The following is a 19,541-nucleotide window of genomic DNA, read 5'->3' on the forward strand; positions in this document are numbered from 1 at the left end:
ATCACATTTGTTGATGAGACTGAAGTATTTAAGAGCGACATAATTTGGGGACTGACTTTAAAATTTTCCATGAAAAAAATAAATAGAATAGGCCCTGACTGGTGTAACTCAGTGAATTGAGCACAGACTGCAAACCAAAGGGTCTCCAGTTGGATTCGCACTCAGGGCACATGCCTGGGTTGCAGGCCAGGTCCCCAGTATGGGGTGCTTGAGAGGCAACCACACTTTAATGTTTCTATCCCTATCTTTCTCCTTCTCTTCCCCTCTCTCTAATAAAAAACTTATAAATAATAAATAATAGAATAAAATAAAGTGGCTGAGGACACAGACAAAATAAATGAAAAAATGTTGATAATGGTTAAAACTGGTGATGGGTATATTGGGGCTCATTGTATTCTTCTCTCAATTTTTATGTAACTTTAAATTTTTCCATAAAAAATGAAACAAAAATTGGTTGATTAGACAGATCCAGGGAGGCTTGCTAATATGCTAATAGTTCTAGAAGCATTTATACAGTGGAAATTTGTAAATAAGATTCTAAATAGACATTAGTAGCTATATCTAATACAGTTGTGACTTTAGGGAATTAAATATAAATTAGAAAAGCAGCAAAAGCACTTCAAACTTATCATAGCTTTGCTTATCTCTTTAATTTTTAATTATATTGCCATGTGTAAACCATATATAAAGTTTGCTAAAGCCTACTTGCCTATCACATAGCCCATCATTTTATTTATCACATCACAAAAGTCTTTCCTAGAGATGAGATTTTCACATAGTTTATAGGGTGAAAATTCTATTGCCAAGAATCTTAAAGATGTTTGCTTATTTTCTATAGCCACTACTTTATTTATACATTCATTTTTAATTTATTGACATTTCTCAAAATTGTGCATTTTGTTTGCCCAGTTTATTATTATGTATTAAACAGAATAACATAACTGTAAGCAGGCAATGATATCTATTTGTACATTTTATCATAATGTATTAATACATGCACATTACTTAATTCTGAAATACTCAGATTAAGTTTCTGCTTTGAAAAATTCTCTCATTGATTTACTGATATTTTCTTCAACTAGTTTTATGAAGAATACATTTCTCCCTAAGCACTGAAATTTCATGTCTGTAAGTAGTATGTTTTCACATGTTATGGTTCTCAGTGTCCTGTTCACTTGGCAGAGGAGGGGCAGCCATTGTTTTGAGTGTCCCCTATCGCTAATCGCTTCACCATGTATCTTGTTTGATGCTAAAACCAGCCCTGTTTGCTTTACAGATAAAAAAGCAGATGCTCTGAGAAATTGACTATTTTGACTAAGGTTGTATAGTTAGTAAGTTAAGACAGTTTAAAAAATCCAAAGTCTACATCATTCACAGTATATTGTCTGTCTGTATTCAAACTTTCAATGCTTGAATTTTCAATATGAGGTCATGATATAGTATTGAGTGAAAATGGCAGATTCTAGGATGGTATGCAAAATATGATCCTACTTATAATTCAGAAAAGATTACATATATATTATTATATATGTAAATTATATAATCATTATGATATATATTGATATATTTATGTTAATATATCAGTATAATTTATACCATATTATATATCAATATAGTATTCATAATATTTAAAATTATTGTATAGTAATATCTATTACAAATATACACTACATATTTGGAAAGATAGAAAGCTGTTAACTACTACTGGAACTGAGATTTGGGAGTTGAGAGTGGGATGGAGAGACAAATAGAAAATTCTTTTGTTTCTACTTGTATCCTTCTATATTGAACTTAAAAATGCTTTTTTCATTATATATTATTATTATATAAAAATATTATTTTGTCATTATTATTGAGGACACGAAACAGACTCATTTCTTACCTAAACCATCAACATTCTAGAATACTTATTATAATACTTAGGATGTTTTAAGTCCCTGTGTTCTCCAGACATTCTTATTTCTGTAGGCCCCACCCTTCATTACATCTAATGCATTAAACGTACTCATATCAAATAAAGTTTATGTGAGTTGAACTCAAGTGATCTAGGTTTCAAAATGCCACATTTCATAGCACTTGAAGCCACAGACTTGGATGTTTCAGATTTTGAAATATTTTATAACCAAAGCCTTTTTCTTAGGTCTCTAATATTTCCATAGGACCTTGCAAAGATCCCATGCCTTAGGAGTTGTGCATAAAATAAATAAAAATGTCTCATGTGCTGAATACTGCTCTAGATGCCTCTGATAGGAAGGGTGTCAGTGCTCCAGAAAGCTATCATCCAGCCCCACATCTTTTCCCCCCTTTCCTCAGTCCATACCTCTTTTCCACTGCAGACCTAAAAAATTCTGTTCTTACATGCAGTTTGGTTTTAGTGTCTCCCATTTTCTTGTGAACCCTTTAATTAGGACAAAAGTATTTTAAGTCAGCTAACACAGAGTACAAAAGTAATTATGCTCATATTTTGAAATCAAATTCCTAGGTGTCAAGCATGTATATCTGTATACCTGGGGTTAAACATTGGGCTGATTTCTCTGAGTATTTGTTCTTAGGTGTCTGGCTGACTCTGTGGAGATTTTGCATTTATTTCGTTCTGTCATCAGGTCAATCACCAAGTTATTCAGTATTAACTATGTGGTTTTTGGAGGAATCACAGAAAGATGCATCAGAATATTCAATTCTAGGCCTATATAAAATTGGGAGGAACCAAAGCAAATTACGAAGATAAAGGTCTGCTTGAAGAGATTTTCAGTGCATTATTCCTGAGATGTAACTCAATTTTCTTTATCTTGTTTGCAGAGTGTTTTGGAAATCAAGAGAATGGGATGAGAAGACATCAACATTTGATTCAGATGAGGAAATCCCACCTTTACCAAAAAAGCTTATTATAAAGAAGGACACACTAACAAGCGACTATGAAGACCACGACGAGCAGACCTCTGATCAAGGAATCACATGTCCCTGTTCCATCTGCAAGCGCAGAATTGGCCTACCTGAGCTTTTCCTCCATAAAAAACAACACGCAGCTCTGGCCACACTGGGTCTTCCACAGAAGGGTGACAGTAAGCCAGCACCCTCAGTGATTGCTAATCAGAGACAGCTAGCAATTACTAAACTATTGTCATCTTTTACATTTACTGAAAAAGTTCTACAGAACATTAATAATGCTGTTGAACTACTTTGGAAGAAACAAATACCAGCATACCATAATATTGATAACATTCACAACAGTTCCATATATCCACAAAAAATCTGCCATCTGTTAATTAAAGGAGTAGCCATTTGCGATGACAGGAATGCTACATGGAAAGTTGATATGAATGATAAATTCACTGTTGTAAATAATTTTGGCAATAAACCCAATGTGTGTTTTTTCGGTTTGTTTGATGGGCATCATGGTGCCTCAGCGGCAGACTTGACATCTATGGAACTCCCAGTTTTGCTTCTCCATCAACTTTCCAGATTTGATCCTTCCTACCAAATGACCACTGAAGAGCAAAAACTAATCAGTTCCTTTCATACAGTGTTTAGGGAAGAATATAGAGCTATGGAAGTCCTATTCTCTATGAAGAAACGAAAAGAGTTCAGGCGTGAGCTGGAGAACATACACAAAGCCTTTGCAAAAGCATTTTGGAGAATGGATAGGCTTTTACGTCTTGGAAGGAAAGAAGTATCTAGGGTTCAATGGAGTGGCTGTTCTGCAGTTGCCTGTATATTGGAATGCAAGATTAAGAGTCCCTATACCAAGAGTCAGAGGGGAACTACTGATCGTAATGGTTGGCCAAAGAGGTTGCCACAAATAATTTATGGAGAACTACATGTTGCAAACACTGGTATGTACATTGAATAATGTCAGGTTACAACCGTAACGTTTTTTATTCCTGGCAGCGAAGGCTCTTATGCTTCCAAAATTATTTCGTGACTTCTTAATGCCTAGAAATTGAATTGACTAATTTAAGAAATGACCAATACCCAGTTTAAATGCATATTGCAGGCACACAATTAATTGCATTTATTTATCAAGGAGGCACATATATGAAATAATGTATTAAAAACATTAAATTTCCTAAGTGGGTAGCAATACAGCTGTTGATAAAGGCAAAGCAAATATATTTGTTTAGATCTGAATGAAACAAAAAAACCTTTCTCCCACTTCTCTTTTTCAAGAGAATGGAAAGTTCTTCGATACTGTTAGTATAATTGTTCATGTGGTCCAATTGTTCATTTGGTTCATTTGGGTTGGTTATTCTGGTAATTAATATACTTTCAATAGGCCACGCTGTGCTCACTGGCCAAGTAACATCAGTTTCACCTTACAGAAAACAATAGTTCGTGCCTCAATTTATGGGTATATATTCTCAAATATTTACTGTATTCTTTTAATTTTTTTTCAATTTTTAGTCATAGCAAAAGATTTTATTTATTTATTTTTAGAGAGCGAGGAAGGGAGGGAGAACGTGAGGGAGAGAAACATCAAATGGCCGACTCTCACATGCCCCCACCTAGGGACCTGGCCTGCAACCCAGGCATGTGGCCTGACTGGGAATGGAATCAGCAACCTCTCTGTTCGCAGGCCGGCACTCAACCCACTGGGCCACACCAACCAGAGCTTCATATGAATTTTAAGATCAGCTTGTCAATTTCTAAAAAAAAAAAAAAATCTAGGATATTTTGGTTTCTACCAAAAAAAGCATTATGTTGATTCTGCAGACCAATTCAAGTATTGTCATCTTAACAAAATATACAGGGTCAGGCACAAATAATGTCCCTTTTATATTACAAAATTATAAGCATGTAATTCTGTAACACAAAATATCACACTCAAGTACACCATATGACATTTAAGGTGAAATTTTCAAATTGAAACTAAGTTATTGCACTCATATTATTATCCTACCAACCACACATAAGCAGGTATTACTTCTGCCAGACCCTGTGTATTACATATAATATGTATTCTTGTTGTTTAAGCATTTAAAATAAATTTCAAATTGACATATCTACCCATGTAGTTACCATTCCTGGTGGTCTTTATTCCTTTTTGTAGATCTATATTTGTCTGGTATTATTTTCCTCCTGCTTGAAAATGTCTTTTAATAGTTTTTATAATATAGTATGTATCTTCTGGTGATGAATCTTAAGAAACTATTCACACTATTTTTTTTCAAAGATGTGTATTTATTTGGTGTAGAATTCTAGATTGACAGATTCTTCCTTCTTTCCTTGTTGCTGTGAAGGTATTTTTTATTTTATTTTCCATATCTATGAGTTTTTTTTTCATCCCTTCCCCTTTTTCACCCAGTTCCCCAACCCCCCACCCCCTCTCACAGTTGTCAGTCTGATCTCTGTATTGTTGAGTCTGTTCCCATTTTGTTTTGTTCATTAGATTCCACATATAAGTGAAATCATATGGAACTTGTCTCTCTCCAACTAGCTTATTTCACTTAGCATAAAACTCTCCAGGTCTCTCATTCATGCTGTCACAAAAGGTAAAAATTTCCTTTTAACAGCTGAGTAGTATTCCATTGTGTAAATGTGCCACAGCTTTTTTGTCTACTCATCTACTGGACACTTGCGCTGTTCTAAATTTGGCTATTGTAAACAATGCTGCCAATGACATAGGAGTGCCTATATTTTTTTGAATTTCTTTGGGTATATTCCCAGAAGTGGAATCGCTGATCTACATTGCATTGTTTATGATGAGGAATCTGTTGTCTAGAATCACTGTTCCTCTCTGCCTATAATATGATTACTCTCTTTGGATGGTGTAAAGGTTGTATCATTGGTTTTAAGCAAAACTGATTGTACTGTACTTCAAATTCCATCCTGCTCTGTTTTCTCTTATCCTTAAGGAATTTCAATGATATACTTCAGGCCAGTTGAAATTATCCAAAATCTCCATAATGCTCTTTTCATTTTTAAAAACTTTTTGGCTCCATGCTTTGTTTTAGAATTTTTATTGCTGTCTTCAAAATCACTCATCTTTTCTTCTGCAATGGCTAATTTTCCATTAATCGCATCCACTGTGTTTTCATTGTTAACATTGTAGTTTTCATCTTTAGAAGTTTCATTTTTTAAGTTATCTTCCATGTTTGTACTTAACTTTTTAAACATAGGGCATGCTGTTGTAACTTTTAATGTTCTTGCCTACTGATTCCAACATCTGTGTCATTTCTGAGTTAGTTTCCATTGTTCGCTTTTTTCATTTTATTGTGGCAGGATTTTCTTGCTTACTCGCATGCCTGGTGTTCTCATTTCCTAGGTCTGCCATACAAATTAACACGAACTTGGCTGCTTTCAACAACAAAACTCCATTCTCTCCCAGTTCTGGAGGCCAGAAACCTAAAATTAAAGTGTTGGCAAGGCCATGCTTCCTCTGAAGCCTCTAAGGGAAAACGCTTGCTTCTTTCAGCCTGCAGTGGCTCCAGGCACCCCTTGGCCAGTGGCTGCAAAACTCCAATCTCTACCTCCATCTACTCACGGCTTCCCACTCTTCTGTGTTTCTCTTCTCTAATAAGGATTCTGTTCTTTGGATTTAGGACCAACTTGGATGATCTCAAGATTCAATTACACTTGCAAAACTGTTTTTCCCCCCCGCCAAATAAGATCATTTTCAGAGGCTATAGCGGTTAGCATGGGGGCATATTTTCTTCTTCTTTTTTTTTTTTTGGACATTATTTTAAGCTTTGTTTTGGGATGAAGTTATTCCCCAAATAGTTTGATCCTCTTAGATGTACCTTTTATGATTTGTCAGGCATGTCCAGGATAGTGCTCCATTTAGGGCTAAATATTTTCCTCTACTGAGGCGAGACCTTCCTAAGTTCACTACCTAATGACCCACTAATTTATATTTTTCCAGTATGACTGGTGAGAACAGACATTGTTACCAACCCTAGGTGAGCCCTGGGTGCTATTCTCTTTAATCCTTTTAAAACAGTTGTTTGCTTTGTTTTTTGCCAGTGTTGGGAGGGGGTTTCCTCATACACACCTTGGTTGACATCCTACTGAACACTGGGGGAGGCTTCTCTGCAGCTTGTCTCTGTGATAGTCTATCCTAGGTCAACAGCTCCATTGGTATCCTCAGACTCAGTTCAGTCACCTCAACACAGATGAAAGGTAATTCCAGTCACTGGCCAGCAGCAGAAATTGCCTAAATTTTTTATTTTGGGGAATCACCAGAGGCCTATGTTATCCTGAGTATGCATTTGCTGCTGCCTGTTAACACAAGCAACTTGAGGTTTTCCAGACAACAAATACAGACAAACCTCAGAAATGTGAGTTCGGCTCCAAACCACTGCAATAAAGCAAGTCATAATCTTTTTTGCTGGGGGAGGGTTTCAGTGAAAAAAATGCAGCATATATGAAGCACAATGAAGAGCAATAGAACAAGGAATGTCTGTACATGAAGGTCGGTGGTTCGAAATGGTAGTTCCCTTTCTTTTTCCACTGTTCATCTTCAGCTTGAAATAGTCTTTTTGTTGTTGTTATTTGGGTGGTGGTAAGAGGCATGTTTTAGTTCATTGTTTTCAGTGAGGTCATGATCCTTTCAGGTACTAGCTGTGTTGGGAAGAACCATTGATTTTCCCCACCTTAGACAGGCCCTAGGTTTTGCCTCCTGTTCTACAACCTTGTGAAAATTAAAAGCTCATTTATTTAGCCCGTACTCTTCTGACCTGAGAACTCTTTCTTAATAGCTCATCACTGCATCTGACCCAAAAGTATATGCAAATCATCCAGGGCATTTCTGGTTCTCAGTGGAAAGTCCATCGGAGACCCAGACTGCCACATACTGCTCCTTTGTAGTATTTATTTTACTGTATCTGCTATTCCAATATTTATTGTCTAGACTATTTGTTCTTAATACTTTTTATTAATGAGGCCCCTCAAACTACTTTTGTTCTCTAGCGTCTAGTTTTCTGCTCCACGAACCCACTCAAGATCCAAAGAGGAAGCAGGGCTGTACCCACTTCTCTTCTATTATTCCCAATTCTTTAATTGTTGGCCAGCTCAAGTCCCCTTCCTGATCTTCTTCCCCAAGTTACCAAGATAATCCTTTATCTAATCCTCACCACCTTTGAAGTAAGGACAACCATGTTTTTTTTTTTTTTTTTTAAAGATTTTATGTATCCATTTTTTAGAGAGGGAAGGGAGGAAGAGAGAGAGAAACATCAATGTGCGGTTGCTGGGGGTCATGGCCTGCAACCCAGGCATGTGCCCTGACGGGGAATCGAACCTGCGACACTTTGGTTCACACCCACGCTCAATCCACTGAGCTACGCCAGCCAGGACAACCATATTTTAATAAATGAGATGACCGAAGGTCACCAAAGTTTTAAATAAGGTTACATCACTATTAATCAACGATGCATTGATCTCCTTTACGCTAGTCCTGTTACTTCAAATAAACATCACCAACTGTCTTATGTTTTTAGGGTATACCTTCCTTCTTCTGTGGTCTTCACCTTCATTCATGACTGATGCTATATTTGCAGATCTTGTTTAATTTTGTCCTTTTCCTATCAAGATTTATTTTGTTCACTCCTGGTAGTCTACAAAGTTGCTATTAAAACCATTTCCAGCCCTACCCTTTCCTCTTAAAACCTAATTCAACTCCAGACCTACCTTATTTTATGCAGGAAAGAAACTATTCTTAAACAACACCAACCTTTTACATACTTTACCATCCCTCCTTTCCCTGTTATTGGTGGTTGGTAGTGGACTCACATATACACAAACTTGATTCTGAGAAGACATTCAACAAATGTTTGACAGCTGGTTGACTGGTGCATAAAGTATCATTAGGCTCCAGATGTATGATCATGAAATACATCTTACATAATGAACGGACTTTTTATACATCCAGTGAAGACTAGCTCCACATCAGTGAGGCTCTTGTGTGTTCAGTAAGAAGCCTGGTGTCCATGTATACAAATTCAGGCTCTTTTTGCCAAAACTACAGTCCTGAAGAAAACTGGATAGGGTGTTTCCCTAACATGATTTATTTACATGCATTTCTGTTACGTTTCCATTTTAGGTATATTTCACGTGCATTTAAATTTCCTTATTTTATGCTACTTTCAATTACTTTTTGTTTCCCGAATAACTATCTCCTCATTTCCCGTTACTCTTTTCTATTCCCTTAAACTATAATTCTATTTCATAAAAGATTTTCATATTTTGACTTCCGGCCAAGATGGAGGCATAGGTAGTCTCACTGTGCCTCCTCAAGTAACCAAAACTAAGGACAACAAGAATTTAGAAACAAAAAAACAACCAGAACCGAGAGAAATGAACTAAAAATGGAAGTCTGACTACCATTCATCCAGACCAGTAAGGAGGGGCAGAGTTGGAGGGCTGCAGAGAGGGGTCGAGGGGTCCCGGCAGGAAAAAGTGGTGGCTGGCAGACGTGGGCACGCACGGTGCAGATGGCAGTTGGCGGACCCCAGAAGCGCAGGGGCAGCTGAGCGACCGGTGGCAGACCCTGGGTGCGGGAGGCAACGAGCAGACCCAGTGAGGTGCACAAGGCAGCTGTCTGCAGCCACATATTCCATTCGCACGCAAACTAAGTGAAAACAGGCAGCGACACAGACCACGCAACCCAGGGACCGAGTGCCAGGAAACAAAGCCTGAAGGCACTGATTGAAAACACTGGTGGGAGTTGAGGCCCAGAGATTCTCTCAGCCTTACAGGAGGATCCTTGGGGAGACCCAGAGTCCGAGAAAGTACACAAGCCCACCCGCCCGGGAGCACCAGAAGGACCCAATTTGCTTGTGGGAAGTGGCAAAGGGGACTGAAGTCCTAGAGAGAGTGGAGCAGCACCATTGTTCCCTCTAGGACCCCGCCCCCACATACGTCACAACCCAGCGACTGAGGTGTCTTGCACTGGTGAACACCTAAGACTCTGCCCCTCATACATAACAGGCATAACCAGACCAAAGGAAAAATAAAATAATAAAATAAAATAGATGGCTCAAACAGAATTAAAAGCCCCAGAGCCATTTTTTTTAAGCGACCGAGAGATAGCCAACCTATCAGATGCACAGTTCAAAGCACTGGTGATCAGGATGCTCACGGAATTGGTTGAGTTTGGTCATAAATTATATGAACAAATGCAGGCTACGATAAGAGAAATGAAGGAAAATGCACAGGGAACCAATAGTGATGGAAACAAAACTGGGTTTCAAATCAATGCAAGGAACCAGAGGGAAGAAAGGAACAACCAAACAGAAAAGAATGAAGAAACAGGAATTCAAAAAAATGAGGAGAGGCTTAGGAACCTCCAGGACATCTTTAAATGTTCCAACATCCCAATTATAGGGGTACCAGAAGGGGAAGAGGAAGAGCAACAAGTGGAAAAGTTATTTGAACAAATAATAAAGGAGAACTTCCCCAATCTGGCAAGGAAAATAGACTTCCAGGAAGTCCAGGAAGCTCAGAGAGTCCCAAAGAGGTTGGACCCAAGGAGAAACACACCAAGGCACATCATAATTACATTAGCCAAGGTAAAAATGAAGGAGAGAATTCTAGAAGCAGCAGGAGATAAGGGGCTAGTTACCTACAAAGGAGTTCCCATCAAACTGTCAGCTGATTTCTCAAAAGAGACCTTGCAGGCAAGAAGGGGCTGGAAAGAAGTATTCCAAGTCATGAATGACAAGGACCTACATCCCAGATTGCCTTATCCAGCAAAGCTTTCATTTAGAATGGAAGGGCAGATAAAGTGCTTCTCAGATAAGGTCAAGTTAGAGTTCATCATCACCAAGCCCTTATTATATGAAATGTTAAAGGGACTTATCTAAGAAAAAGAAGATAAAAAAACATGTATAGTAAAATGACAGTAAACTCACAATTATTAACAACCACACCTAAAACAAAACCAAACAAAGCAAACTAGAACAGGAACAGAACCACAGAAATGGAGATCACATGGAGGGTTAGCAACAGGGAAGTGGAAGGAGGAGAGAGGGGGAAAAGATACAGAAAATAAGTAGCATAGACAATAGGTAGAAAATAGACAGGGGGAGGGCAAGAATAGTATGGAAAATGTAGAAGCTAAAGAACTTATGACACACAGATATGAACTAAAGGGGGGGATGTGGGTGGGAGGGGGTGGGCAGGGTGGAGGGGAATGAAGGGGGAAAATGGGACAACTGTAATAGCATAATCAATAAAATATATTTAAAAGATTTTCATATTTTATATAAATGGGTCTGATACAAAATATAGTTTCATCTCAATCTGTTTTGAATAAGCTTGTTGCCTGCTTTCCCCTTCATGGAACACCTTTATCAAGTGTCTACTTATTAAAGTACCTTCTTAAATCCTCACAAAAACCTTGACAAAAAAACACTGCAGGTGGAAAATCAGTTATTCAGGTACATAAAGTGACTTAGTGAAGGTCACATGGACACAAAGTTGGGACTCAAGTTCAGATGTGCCAGGCTCCCAAGTCTGTCCTTTCCCCATGCTCTTTCTTCTAAGCAAGCCATCTTTTTATTCCAGGGCACTCATGCATCCTGGCTAGGTATGTTTCCTTTTCTTACCACTACATAAAACTTTCCTTTTCTCTAATTCTTTCTTCAACTGTCATGTTATCAAGTAGCTTTGCTAGCTTCATCTGCAAAAAATCTTGATCTTGTCCATTCAGACCCAGAATTCCCCTTGGTATTCTAAGGTCCCTCTGATTCACAGGAATATTGTTTTCACAAGTTGGAAATAACCCAGCAATTGGGGGAGGCAGTTACATCCTTGCCCTCTACATAAGGAACACTTTATTGGACTATACATCTTAAAAAGGCTTAAGTACCATCTCACAGCAGTTTTTCTTAATCCCTGAACGATTAATGTCCCTAACATGTTACTCTTCCAGCAGCCATTCCATTTTTGCTCTGGTGACATTTTCTCAAGAGCACACTTTCTCCAGCTACTGATAACTTTGTCTAGGAATTTAAATTCTTTATTTATGCTTAGATTCATTAAAATTTTGTGTGGGGGATTTTCATCACAGTTCATTGCTATTTCTCATATTCTCTGAACAGATGTTACAGGGACCCAACTTTAAAACCAATCTGTCCTCCCTTTTAGTCATGACTTGCTCCTCTCTCTTCCTTGTTTTGCAGACACATGGACATACAGTGCTGTTTTAAAGTCTTCCTCATTTTCCATCCTCCTTGGGGCTTTTTGTTCATTAGCTTATCCTCACTTTTAGCTTAATAGCCAACCCCTTTCAACCACCCCATTTGCGGCTGACAGCAACCCTAGGTGGTCCAGGAAATAAAACGATTGACTTAGCACATCCAATTTTTCTTACCTGTTCCATTAACACTCTTCCAGGCCCTCAGTCTTACTTATCCCTCTACTTCCTGGACTATGCATGAATAGTTGAGAAGTACAAGGCACCTGTCCTTCACTTTCACCTTCTCTTCACGTGCCATTCACACGGTAAGAATGTGAGTTATTTGGAAGGCACCATCTCCTTTTTTATCAGGATCAATAATTTGTCAAAGAAATTTAATAACTCACCTAAAGTCAGACAGGAAGTCAATGGCAGAGCAAAAACTGCAACCATGATTTAGTGTCCCTTCTTCTAGAAAATAGTAACAAAAGAGTAAAATCAGCCAAAATGGCATTTCCTATTCTCCAGTACAGCAATTTAAAAAAAAAAAAAAAAAGAAGGCAAACAGTGCACATGGCTATGTATATCAAGCTCTCTGCAAAGGCAACTAAAATCAAAATATCAGTTTACTACCCTTCCAATGTTAAATACATAACTGTATCAAATTCTCTTCAATTCAGAGTAGAAAAATAAAGCTTTTTCTTTTTGCCAAATGGGCTTTGAACTGTAACATAAGTAAACATTTAGGAAGTCAGAAGTTCTGACTATTCTGGCCCAAAATCTGTCCCATTTTTCAGAGCTATGGTTGCACTACTTACATGTGTGCATACACATAAAGAAATTTAAATTTAATTTAAAAGAGGTACTGTCTTCCTTATAGAACAATTCATTTTACAAAGTTGCCATTTCCTGTCACTGGTACAGTAATAATTTACAACTAGCTAAAATCAAGAATTATTTTTAAAAAGATTTTATTTATTTAGAGGGGAAGGGAGGGACAAAGAAAGGGAGACAACCCCCACCCCCCTGCCTTACTGGGGACCTGGCACACGCTGGGAATCAAACTGGAGACACTTTTCTTCATAGGCCAGTGCTCAATCTACTGAGCCACACCAGCCAAGGATGACGAATTAATTACTTTACTGATTTACCCTTTGCAGAGTCTAAGTAGAATAATCAGCAGAAAAAGACATGTGAATACAAATTAATAAACCCCACTACAAAGCAGAGGTCATGTAATTTTTAGGATTATCATTTATACAGTCCTTAGACCTAAAATATTTTCCACATACATCTTCAACTTTTGGTCCAACTGATTAACTCAAATACCTTAACAATTTCCATTATGTGAAAGAGACAATAGGCTCAGTCTATGCCTGATACTAATCCCTCACTAACCTATGTTTTCTGTCCCATCACACTAGCCTATAGACCTCAATCTTCTGAAATTTAAACTCCTTTACCTTATAAACTGGGGGTTTAGCCCTGGCTGGTGTGGCTCAGTGGATTGAGTGCCAGACTGCAAACCAAGGGGTCGCCAGTTCAATTCCCAGTCAGGGCACATGCCTGGGTTGTAGGCCAAGTCCCAGTGTGGGGCACATGAGGGGCAACCACACATTGATGTTTCTTTCCCTCTCTAAAAATAAAAAAAAAAAAAAATCTTAAAAAAATAATTTGAGATTTAGGCTTGAACCTCTGCAACAAACTTCTGATTTAGGGTACAGCACCGAATATTCTATAATTTTCATTATTCCAGGAACAGTCATTCTCAAAGGTATTATAATATTCAAACATCATTAACCCCACCTCAGAATTTAAATACTCTTTTATAAATGATTCTGTATCAAATATGGACTATGCTTGAATATACAATTATGTTCCCAAAACTTGCAGAAAATTAGTTTTCCTAACAAAGAAATCTTTTTATAAACCAAAGAAAGTACTGGTAAAACCACCCCTCAATCTGTTCAGAGCATTGTTTATTTTCTTAAGATTTCAATGAAGCACACATAACAGGTTCATCTGAAACATTAACTATAATCAACTTTTATGATTTCAGTTTTCAATCAAAAGGTTTAATTTCATGATGGCTAACTATTAACCACTTAATACATTAATAATACATAGTTTTTTCTTCACAGGGGCAAGTGACTTGATTTCTTTTTAGCCATACACATCAGGAACCTCGCAAGACTGACATTAACAGTGGTATTTTAATTTTTTCATCACCCAAACATATATTCAGTTTTTACCTTTTACCAATTATAAAATCACCAAATTTCACTTTTTAAAAAAAATTCAAGGTTTATGATTTTAAATGAAAAGGTATTTACTTAAACATTTAAAAATGTCTGCTCTATGGAATATATGTTCGTTATAAAAAAGTTAAACTCTTGGCTCTACAAAATAAGTAACATTTGGAAGTGGTTTCATAAACAAATCTGACTTTTCAGCATCTATAATTTTAGTTATTTTAATACTAAATGCAGTATTTTAAACACTAAATTGCTTTAAAATAAGGAATAAACTGGCTTCCCAGTCTGACTTACTATAAATCATCCAATTAATGATATCACTATTACACATACTGGTTTATGCAATGAAACATAGACTTAATAAAGTTAACAGAATACTTTGACACAATTGGTTATTAAATCTCTACCTCAATTTTTTCTAATAATCTTTTAGGTAACGTGCAAGCAGTCTTATGCAGAAATGGGCATGGGTTTTGCCTAACCAAAGAACACACTATGCAAAACATAGACGAAAAAGGAAGAGTACTTCAGAATGGAGCAATAATTAGTTCAAATGAACCATATGGGCTCCTAGAAGGAAAAATAAAAACTACAAGAGGACTTGGATTTCATGGAAATCCCAAACTGAAAAAGTTCATTATTCCAGCACCTCAAACTATTTCTGTCCCTATAGATGATTTATGTCAATTCCTTATTTTAGCTACTAATGGACTCTGGGAAGTTCTGGATAACAAGCAAGTCACTGCACTGGCAATAACAATGTTTCAAGTGTTTCAAGAAACATACCATTCCATCATCCCCAAAAAATCTTCACCAACCCAAGTTCCTCTGCTTATCCCAATCAATGAACCAAGAATTTCTAAATCAGACAGTAATATCCGTGTATTGTTTCAACGTAAATCTGAAGAATGTGTGTCAAGTAAAAATTCTGAAGAACGTATATCTGATTCAAAATATTCTCAATATTTCACTCGTGATCCTAGAAATGCACAAATTCTACCAGAAATGACTAATCGTGATCCTTGCAGTAAGGAAGAAACTGACAGACATGTAGACAGTGTACCAAAAGATTCAAGTGAAAAAGAAAAAATAAGCACTAATAGTTTCTATGAAGATGCAGCTGAGTATATCAGCCATGAACTTGTAAATGCTGCTTTAATGGCTGGCTCCAGAGACAACATTACAGTTATGGTCATACTTCTCAGTGGAAGTGAGTATCAGTTTCTGAAGTAAAAGATAAAAGTTCTGATTATCCAGAATACAAAAATATAAAGACAATTTCTTCAATGAACCAGATAATAGGATAATAATACATCAATACCACACAAATCATTTTTAAGAATGTGGTTAGGAAAATATAAAAGCAGATTTTAAGTTACATAATACCATTTATATATGTTCACTGTTTCATGCCAAAAAAGAGAGAAAAACCAATACTTGCTTTTTATACCACTTTATTCCAACCTGGGCACCTCAATATAAAACTAAACACTGGTGAACCGTTTTCCTTACTAATTCTGAAGTACTGTAAATATACAAGTTTTGCTAGCAGTTCAACACTTAAATAGATTAAATCATCTCTGACACATGGTAGATTTCATATAATGAAAATACCAAAAACAATTAGTGCAATATACCGAACTGATCCAGATAAAATGAACTTTGGAAAACAAGGCTGCAAGATTGTTACTAACATATATTGCAATACGTATGCTACAAATTACTGGTACATTGTTTTATCATGGTTCTAGCCATGTAGGAACTGAAGCCCCTTCCACTGAAAGGGGGCAAGAAGGGAAAAATTAGCTGTTTTAGTAACTGTACATTTTGTATACTTTTAAGCAATTCTTAAATATTACAGAAAAGCAGTAAATGGATGGAGACTACAATGCAGTACCCTATTTACAGTACAGCTCGAATTTAAAATAATCAAGTTTGAATGTACATAATTGTTAGTGCATTGACTATATCATGTCCAAAGGGAACAAAAGCCCTTTCCATACCCCCAAACAACTAAACCTATATAATGGCCCGCAGTGATTAAACAGAAATTACAGACACCTGGTTTGTTTCACTTTTGTTGAAGAGCTCACGTTTGAAGGAAACACTACCCATTAAAATGCATTTATCAGCTTTCATATTCCTAAAACAAGATGGGGTTAACATTTTATTTTTTTACACCCCACTTAAAATAACAGTACTGTCTACAATTTAAATGCCACTAATGCTCATTCCTTACTCTGTCCTAAAGATGTGGGACTGTTTTCTTGTGGCTAATTTTCTAAAATGTGGAATGTACACTTTAAATACGGATACTGTAAGAAATTACCAGTTGCCTGTATACCATAGCTAAGCATAAATATCTTTAGAACCTTCTTCTAAAAAAGAATGTTTCTGAAAATCTCAAATTAAATTTGAAATCTTTTTCGTAGATCTGGCTGGGTAACTGTAGGTTCAGATAGTCGTTTGCCTATATATATCCCTGGTGAAGAGAAATGATTACCCCTAACCTTCCAAGGAAACAAGTGTACACACAGCTCTCATTTCCCCCTTCTACTGCTGAAACATTAGTCAGAGGGTCACATGCATGTTATTAAAAATTAAGTTCAAAACACTTAAAATAATTCTGTATTAGAAACTTGACTCTATTATAAGTCTCTTCTTTTGGAAGTCATACTGAGCTCCAATTCCACCGTTAATATTTAAGAAGCAGAAGAATATTCCAGCGGGTTCAAACTAGAGGTTTAGTTACTACAACACTGACTCCTGGTTGGCTGCGTGGGTTCAGTAAGGTCTACTCCTCTTCCCCGGGCAGAATTTGCTCCTGGATTCTGTGGTTCATTCTTTGGCAACTTCTTAGCTGAGAGATTAAATTATTAAAATAAACATAATTAGAATATTCATACTACAATTACTTTCATCTGCTTATTTATAATCTTCCTTTCCAGTTAGGTTATCCTCAAGTTATCACATAACCATGTCCATTAAAAGAAAGAAAGAAAGAAAGAAAGAAAGAAAGAAAGAGGGAGGGAGGGAGAGATACCACTAACTGGATGGTTACCTAGTGTACGCACCCCGACCTAGGGCCAAACTCACAACTCAGGCATGTCCCTTTTGGTTTGTGGGATGACGCCCTACCAACTGAGTCACACTGGTCAAGGGCACCATATGTCCATTCTGTCCAAATCTTTACTGAGTATCTATTAAATATCAAAACATTGGTCACTGTCCTTAGGGAGTGTAGTGAGTTGATGAAAGGGTAAATGGGGACCAGTTGCCGACACACAATTAAAACTTAACTTGACTAGAACTATAGTAAATTCTTTACATAGATTCACTTAGCAATACCAGGAAAGTTGTACTTACTTCATAATCATTACTTTTAAAAACTCTAAGTTAATAAATGTGTTTGTAAGGGCAGCTCAACTTGTATCAGTGTTCTTTGGACTGCCACAAACACTTTTTGGAACAAATCAAGATATAAACAAATACCATTACCATCACCCCAGAAGAAATTTTCCTCTACTGTGATACCTAATTATTATTCAAAATTATGACAGATCACATCTCGTATTTTCTTTCTGGCTTACAGACTTCACCTTTCAAATACCTACCACTTTTCTCTTCTGTGGCTGATTAAGAATACTAATCTGATTCAACAGTAACTCTACCTAGTAAGTGAGACTGTTTCTCAGGCTCTCTCAAAAAAAACTTTTTCCCAATTTTGAGTCAGATGAGCATGGCCTGCCCCTCAACCAGCATTTAATGGCATTTACTCTGCTAAGAGCAGGATAACTAATGCTGTTCTCTGGAGCAAAGCTCCTACTGATTAGATGTTGCCCGCTTGGAATCTGAAGATCCTTGATGTGCTAGACTCATTCAATGTTAAACATCTCTAAGAGTACAGACTGTTAAGGGTGGCTAGACACACTGGTCTCTATCACTTTTGGGCAGAAACTACTTACTATAGTAAGACTCCAACTTAACCTCAGCCTTGGCTCAATTTACACAAAAGTTAAACATGCTCTACTTCAAATCGATATGCCCGGTTGTGTTCTGGATCTTTTATCCTTTATTTGTTGTAACCATCTTTAGAATTCTAGATGCTGGAATGGCCAATGGATCTGGGACCAAGACCAATGAGGTCTGGGAAGAAAAGCCATTACCTTGGGCCACTTTTCTAGTAACTGTTCTAAAGATGGTGTTATAAATGGTAATGAAATGGTAAATTTCCAGTCAACTGTATTCACAAAGCCTTGTAGGATAAAGAGTAGACTAGCACTATAACCTTTATTATAGTTAATACCAAGTTAGGTTTAAGACTGAGAGAACATTTTTCACTTTAGCATGCTTCTTCAAGAGCTACCTGTAATTAGGTATGAGTGAAATCAGGAAGCTGATGGAAATAAACTGCAATGAAGAACTTTTTAGCTTCTACTGGTTAATTTTTACTGTGGTGATAAACTAAAATGCATTTTGTGGATCTCAAAAGAAGTTGTCTCCTGTCTCATATCTCATTGAATGTTACCAAAGTGAAACCAGTACTGTTTTGTATATGGGTAACTGCAGGTTACCAATGTGTCCCTAAATTGATGAACTGTGAGAAACTAAAAATCCTAGATCAAGTCCAAGAAAAGAAGCAAGAATACAAGAAGCAAGATATACATAGAAGCAAGAAAAATGCCCTATGTATAAACTGTATTCTGTATATATGTATTTTTGAGAGGCAAGAAAAGAAGCCTCTCATAACCTTGTACAATGAAAAGCAGACAATAAATTTATTGCAGACTCTCCCATGAAGTAAGTATTCCCTTTGGGAAGTCATCAAAAGTAAAAATGTGAGTACACTGTGTGATTTATTTGTTATAATCTAGTAAAAGAAATGGCATTTCCATTTCTTTCAAGGAAAGAAATGTTCTGATTTCAGAAAAATAATTGGAAGCTGTAGTATGTAGGCTATTTTCTGACTGGAAAAATGACCTTCCTAGAACACATGAATAAAAAATACAAATTAAAAACCACCAGAAAGGTTTAAAGTTCAGCTTGACTTGAAGGACCTATCATGTTGTTTCCTGTTAAACTTTCAGGTGCAGTTCTGGGTGTCACTCATCCCCTTTATAAAAAGAACATATTGCCAAACAATTCTTTGCAAATGTGCTAGCATTTCCCTAATA

The 19,541-nt window shown here is 36.8% G+C and overlaps 2 protein-coding genes across 2 annotated transcripts in view; one reads left to right on the top strand and one right to left on the bottom strand.

Annotated features, from left to right (window-relative positions):
- Positions 1 to 15,677, top strand: part of PP2D1 (protein phosphatase 2C like domain containing 1) — a 37,020-nt gene extending 21,343 nt beyond the window's left edge. Inside the window, exons 3-4 of the mRNA XM_036031650.1 lie at positions 2,800 to 3,833; positions 14,801 to 15,677. Of these exons, the coding sequence (XP_035887543.1) occupies positions 2,800 to 3,833; positions 14,801 to 15,600 (1,834 nt within the window). The 3' untranslated portion in view covers positions 15,601 to 15,677. The remainder of the gene's footprint in view (positions 1 to 2,799; positions 3,834 to 14,800) is intronic.
- The window catches only part of RAB5A (RAB5A, member RAS oncogene family), a 30,164-nt gene continuing 24,697 nt past the window's right edge, over positions 14,075 to 19,541 (bottom strand). Inside the window, exon 6 of the mRNA XM_028517939.2 lies at positions 14,075 to 17,227. Coding sequence (XP_028373740.1) covers positions 17,112 to 17,227 — 116 coding nt within the window. The 3' untranslated portion in view covers positions 14,075 to 17,111. The remainder of the gene's footprint in view (positions 17,228 to 19,541) is intronic.

This window comes from Phyllostomus discolor, chromosome 7, assembly GCF_004126475.2.
Source record: "Phyllostomus discolor isolate MPI-MPIP mPhyDis1 chromosome 7, mPhyDis1.pri.v3, whole genome shotgun sequence".
In the NCBI taxonomy this organism is placed as follows: domain Eukaryota; kingdom Metazoa; phylum Chordata; class Mammalia; order Chiroptera; family Phyllostomidae; genus Phyllostomus; species Phyllostomus discolor.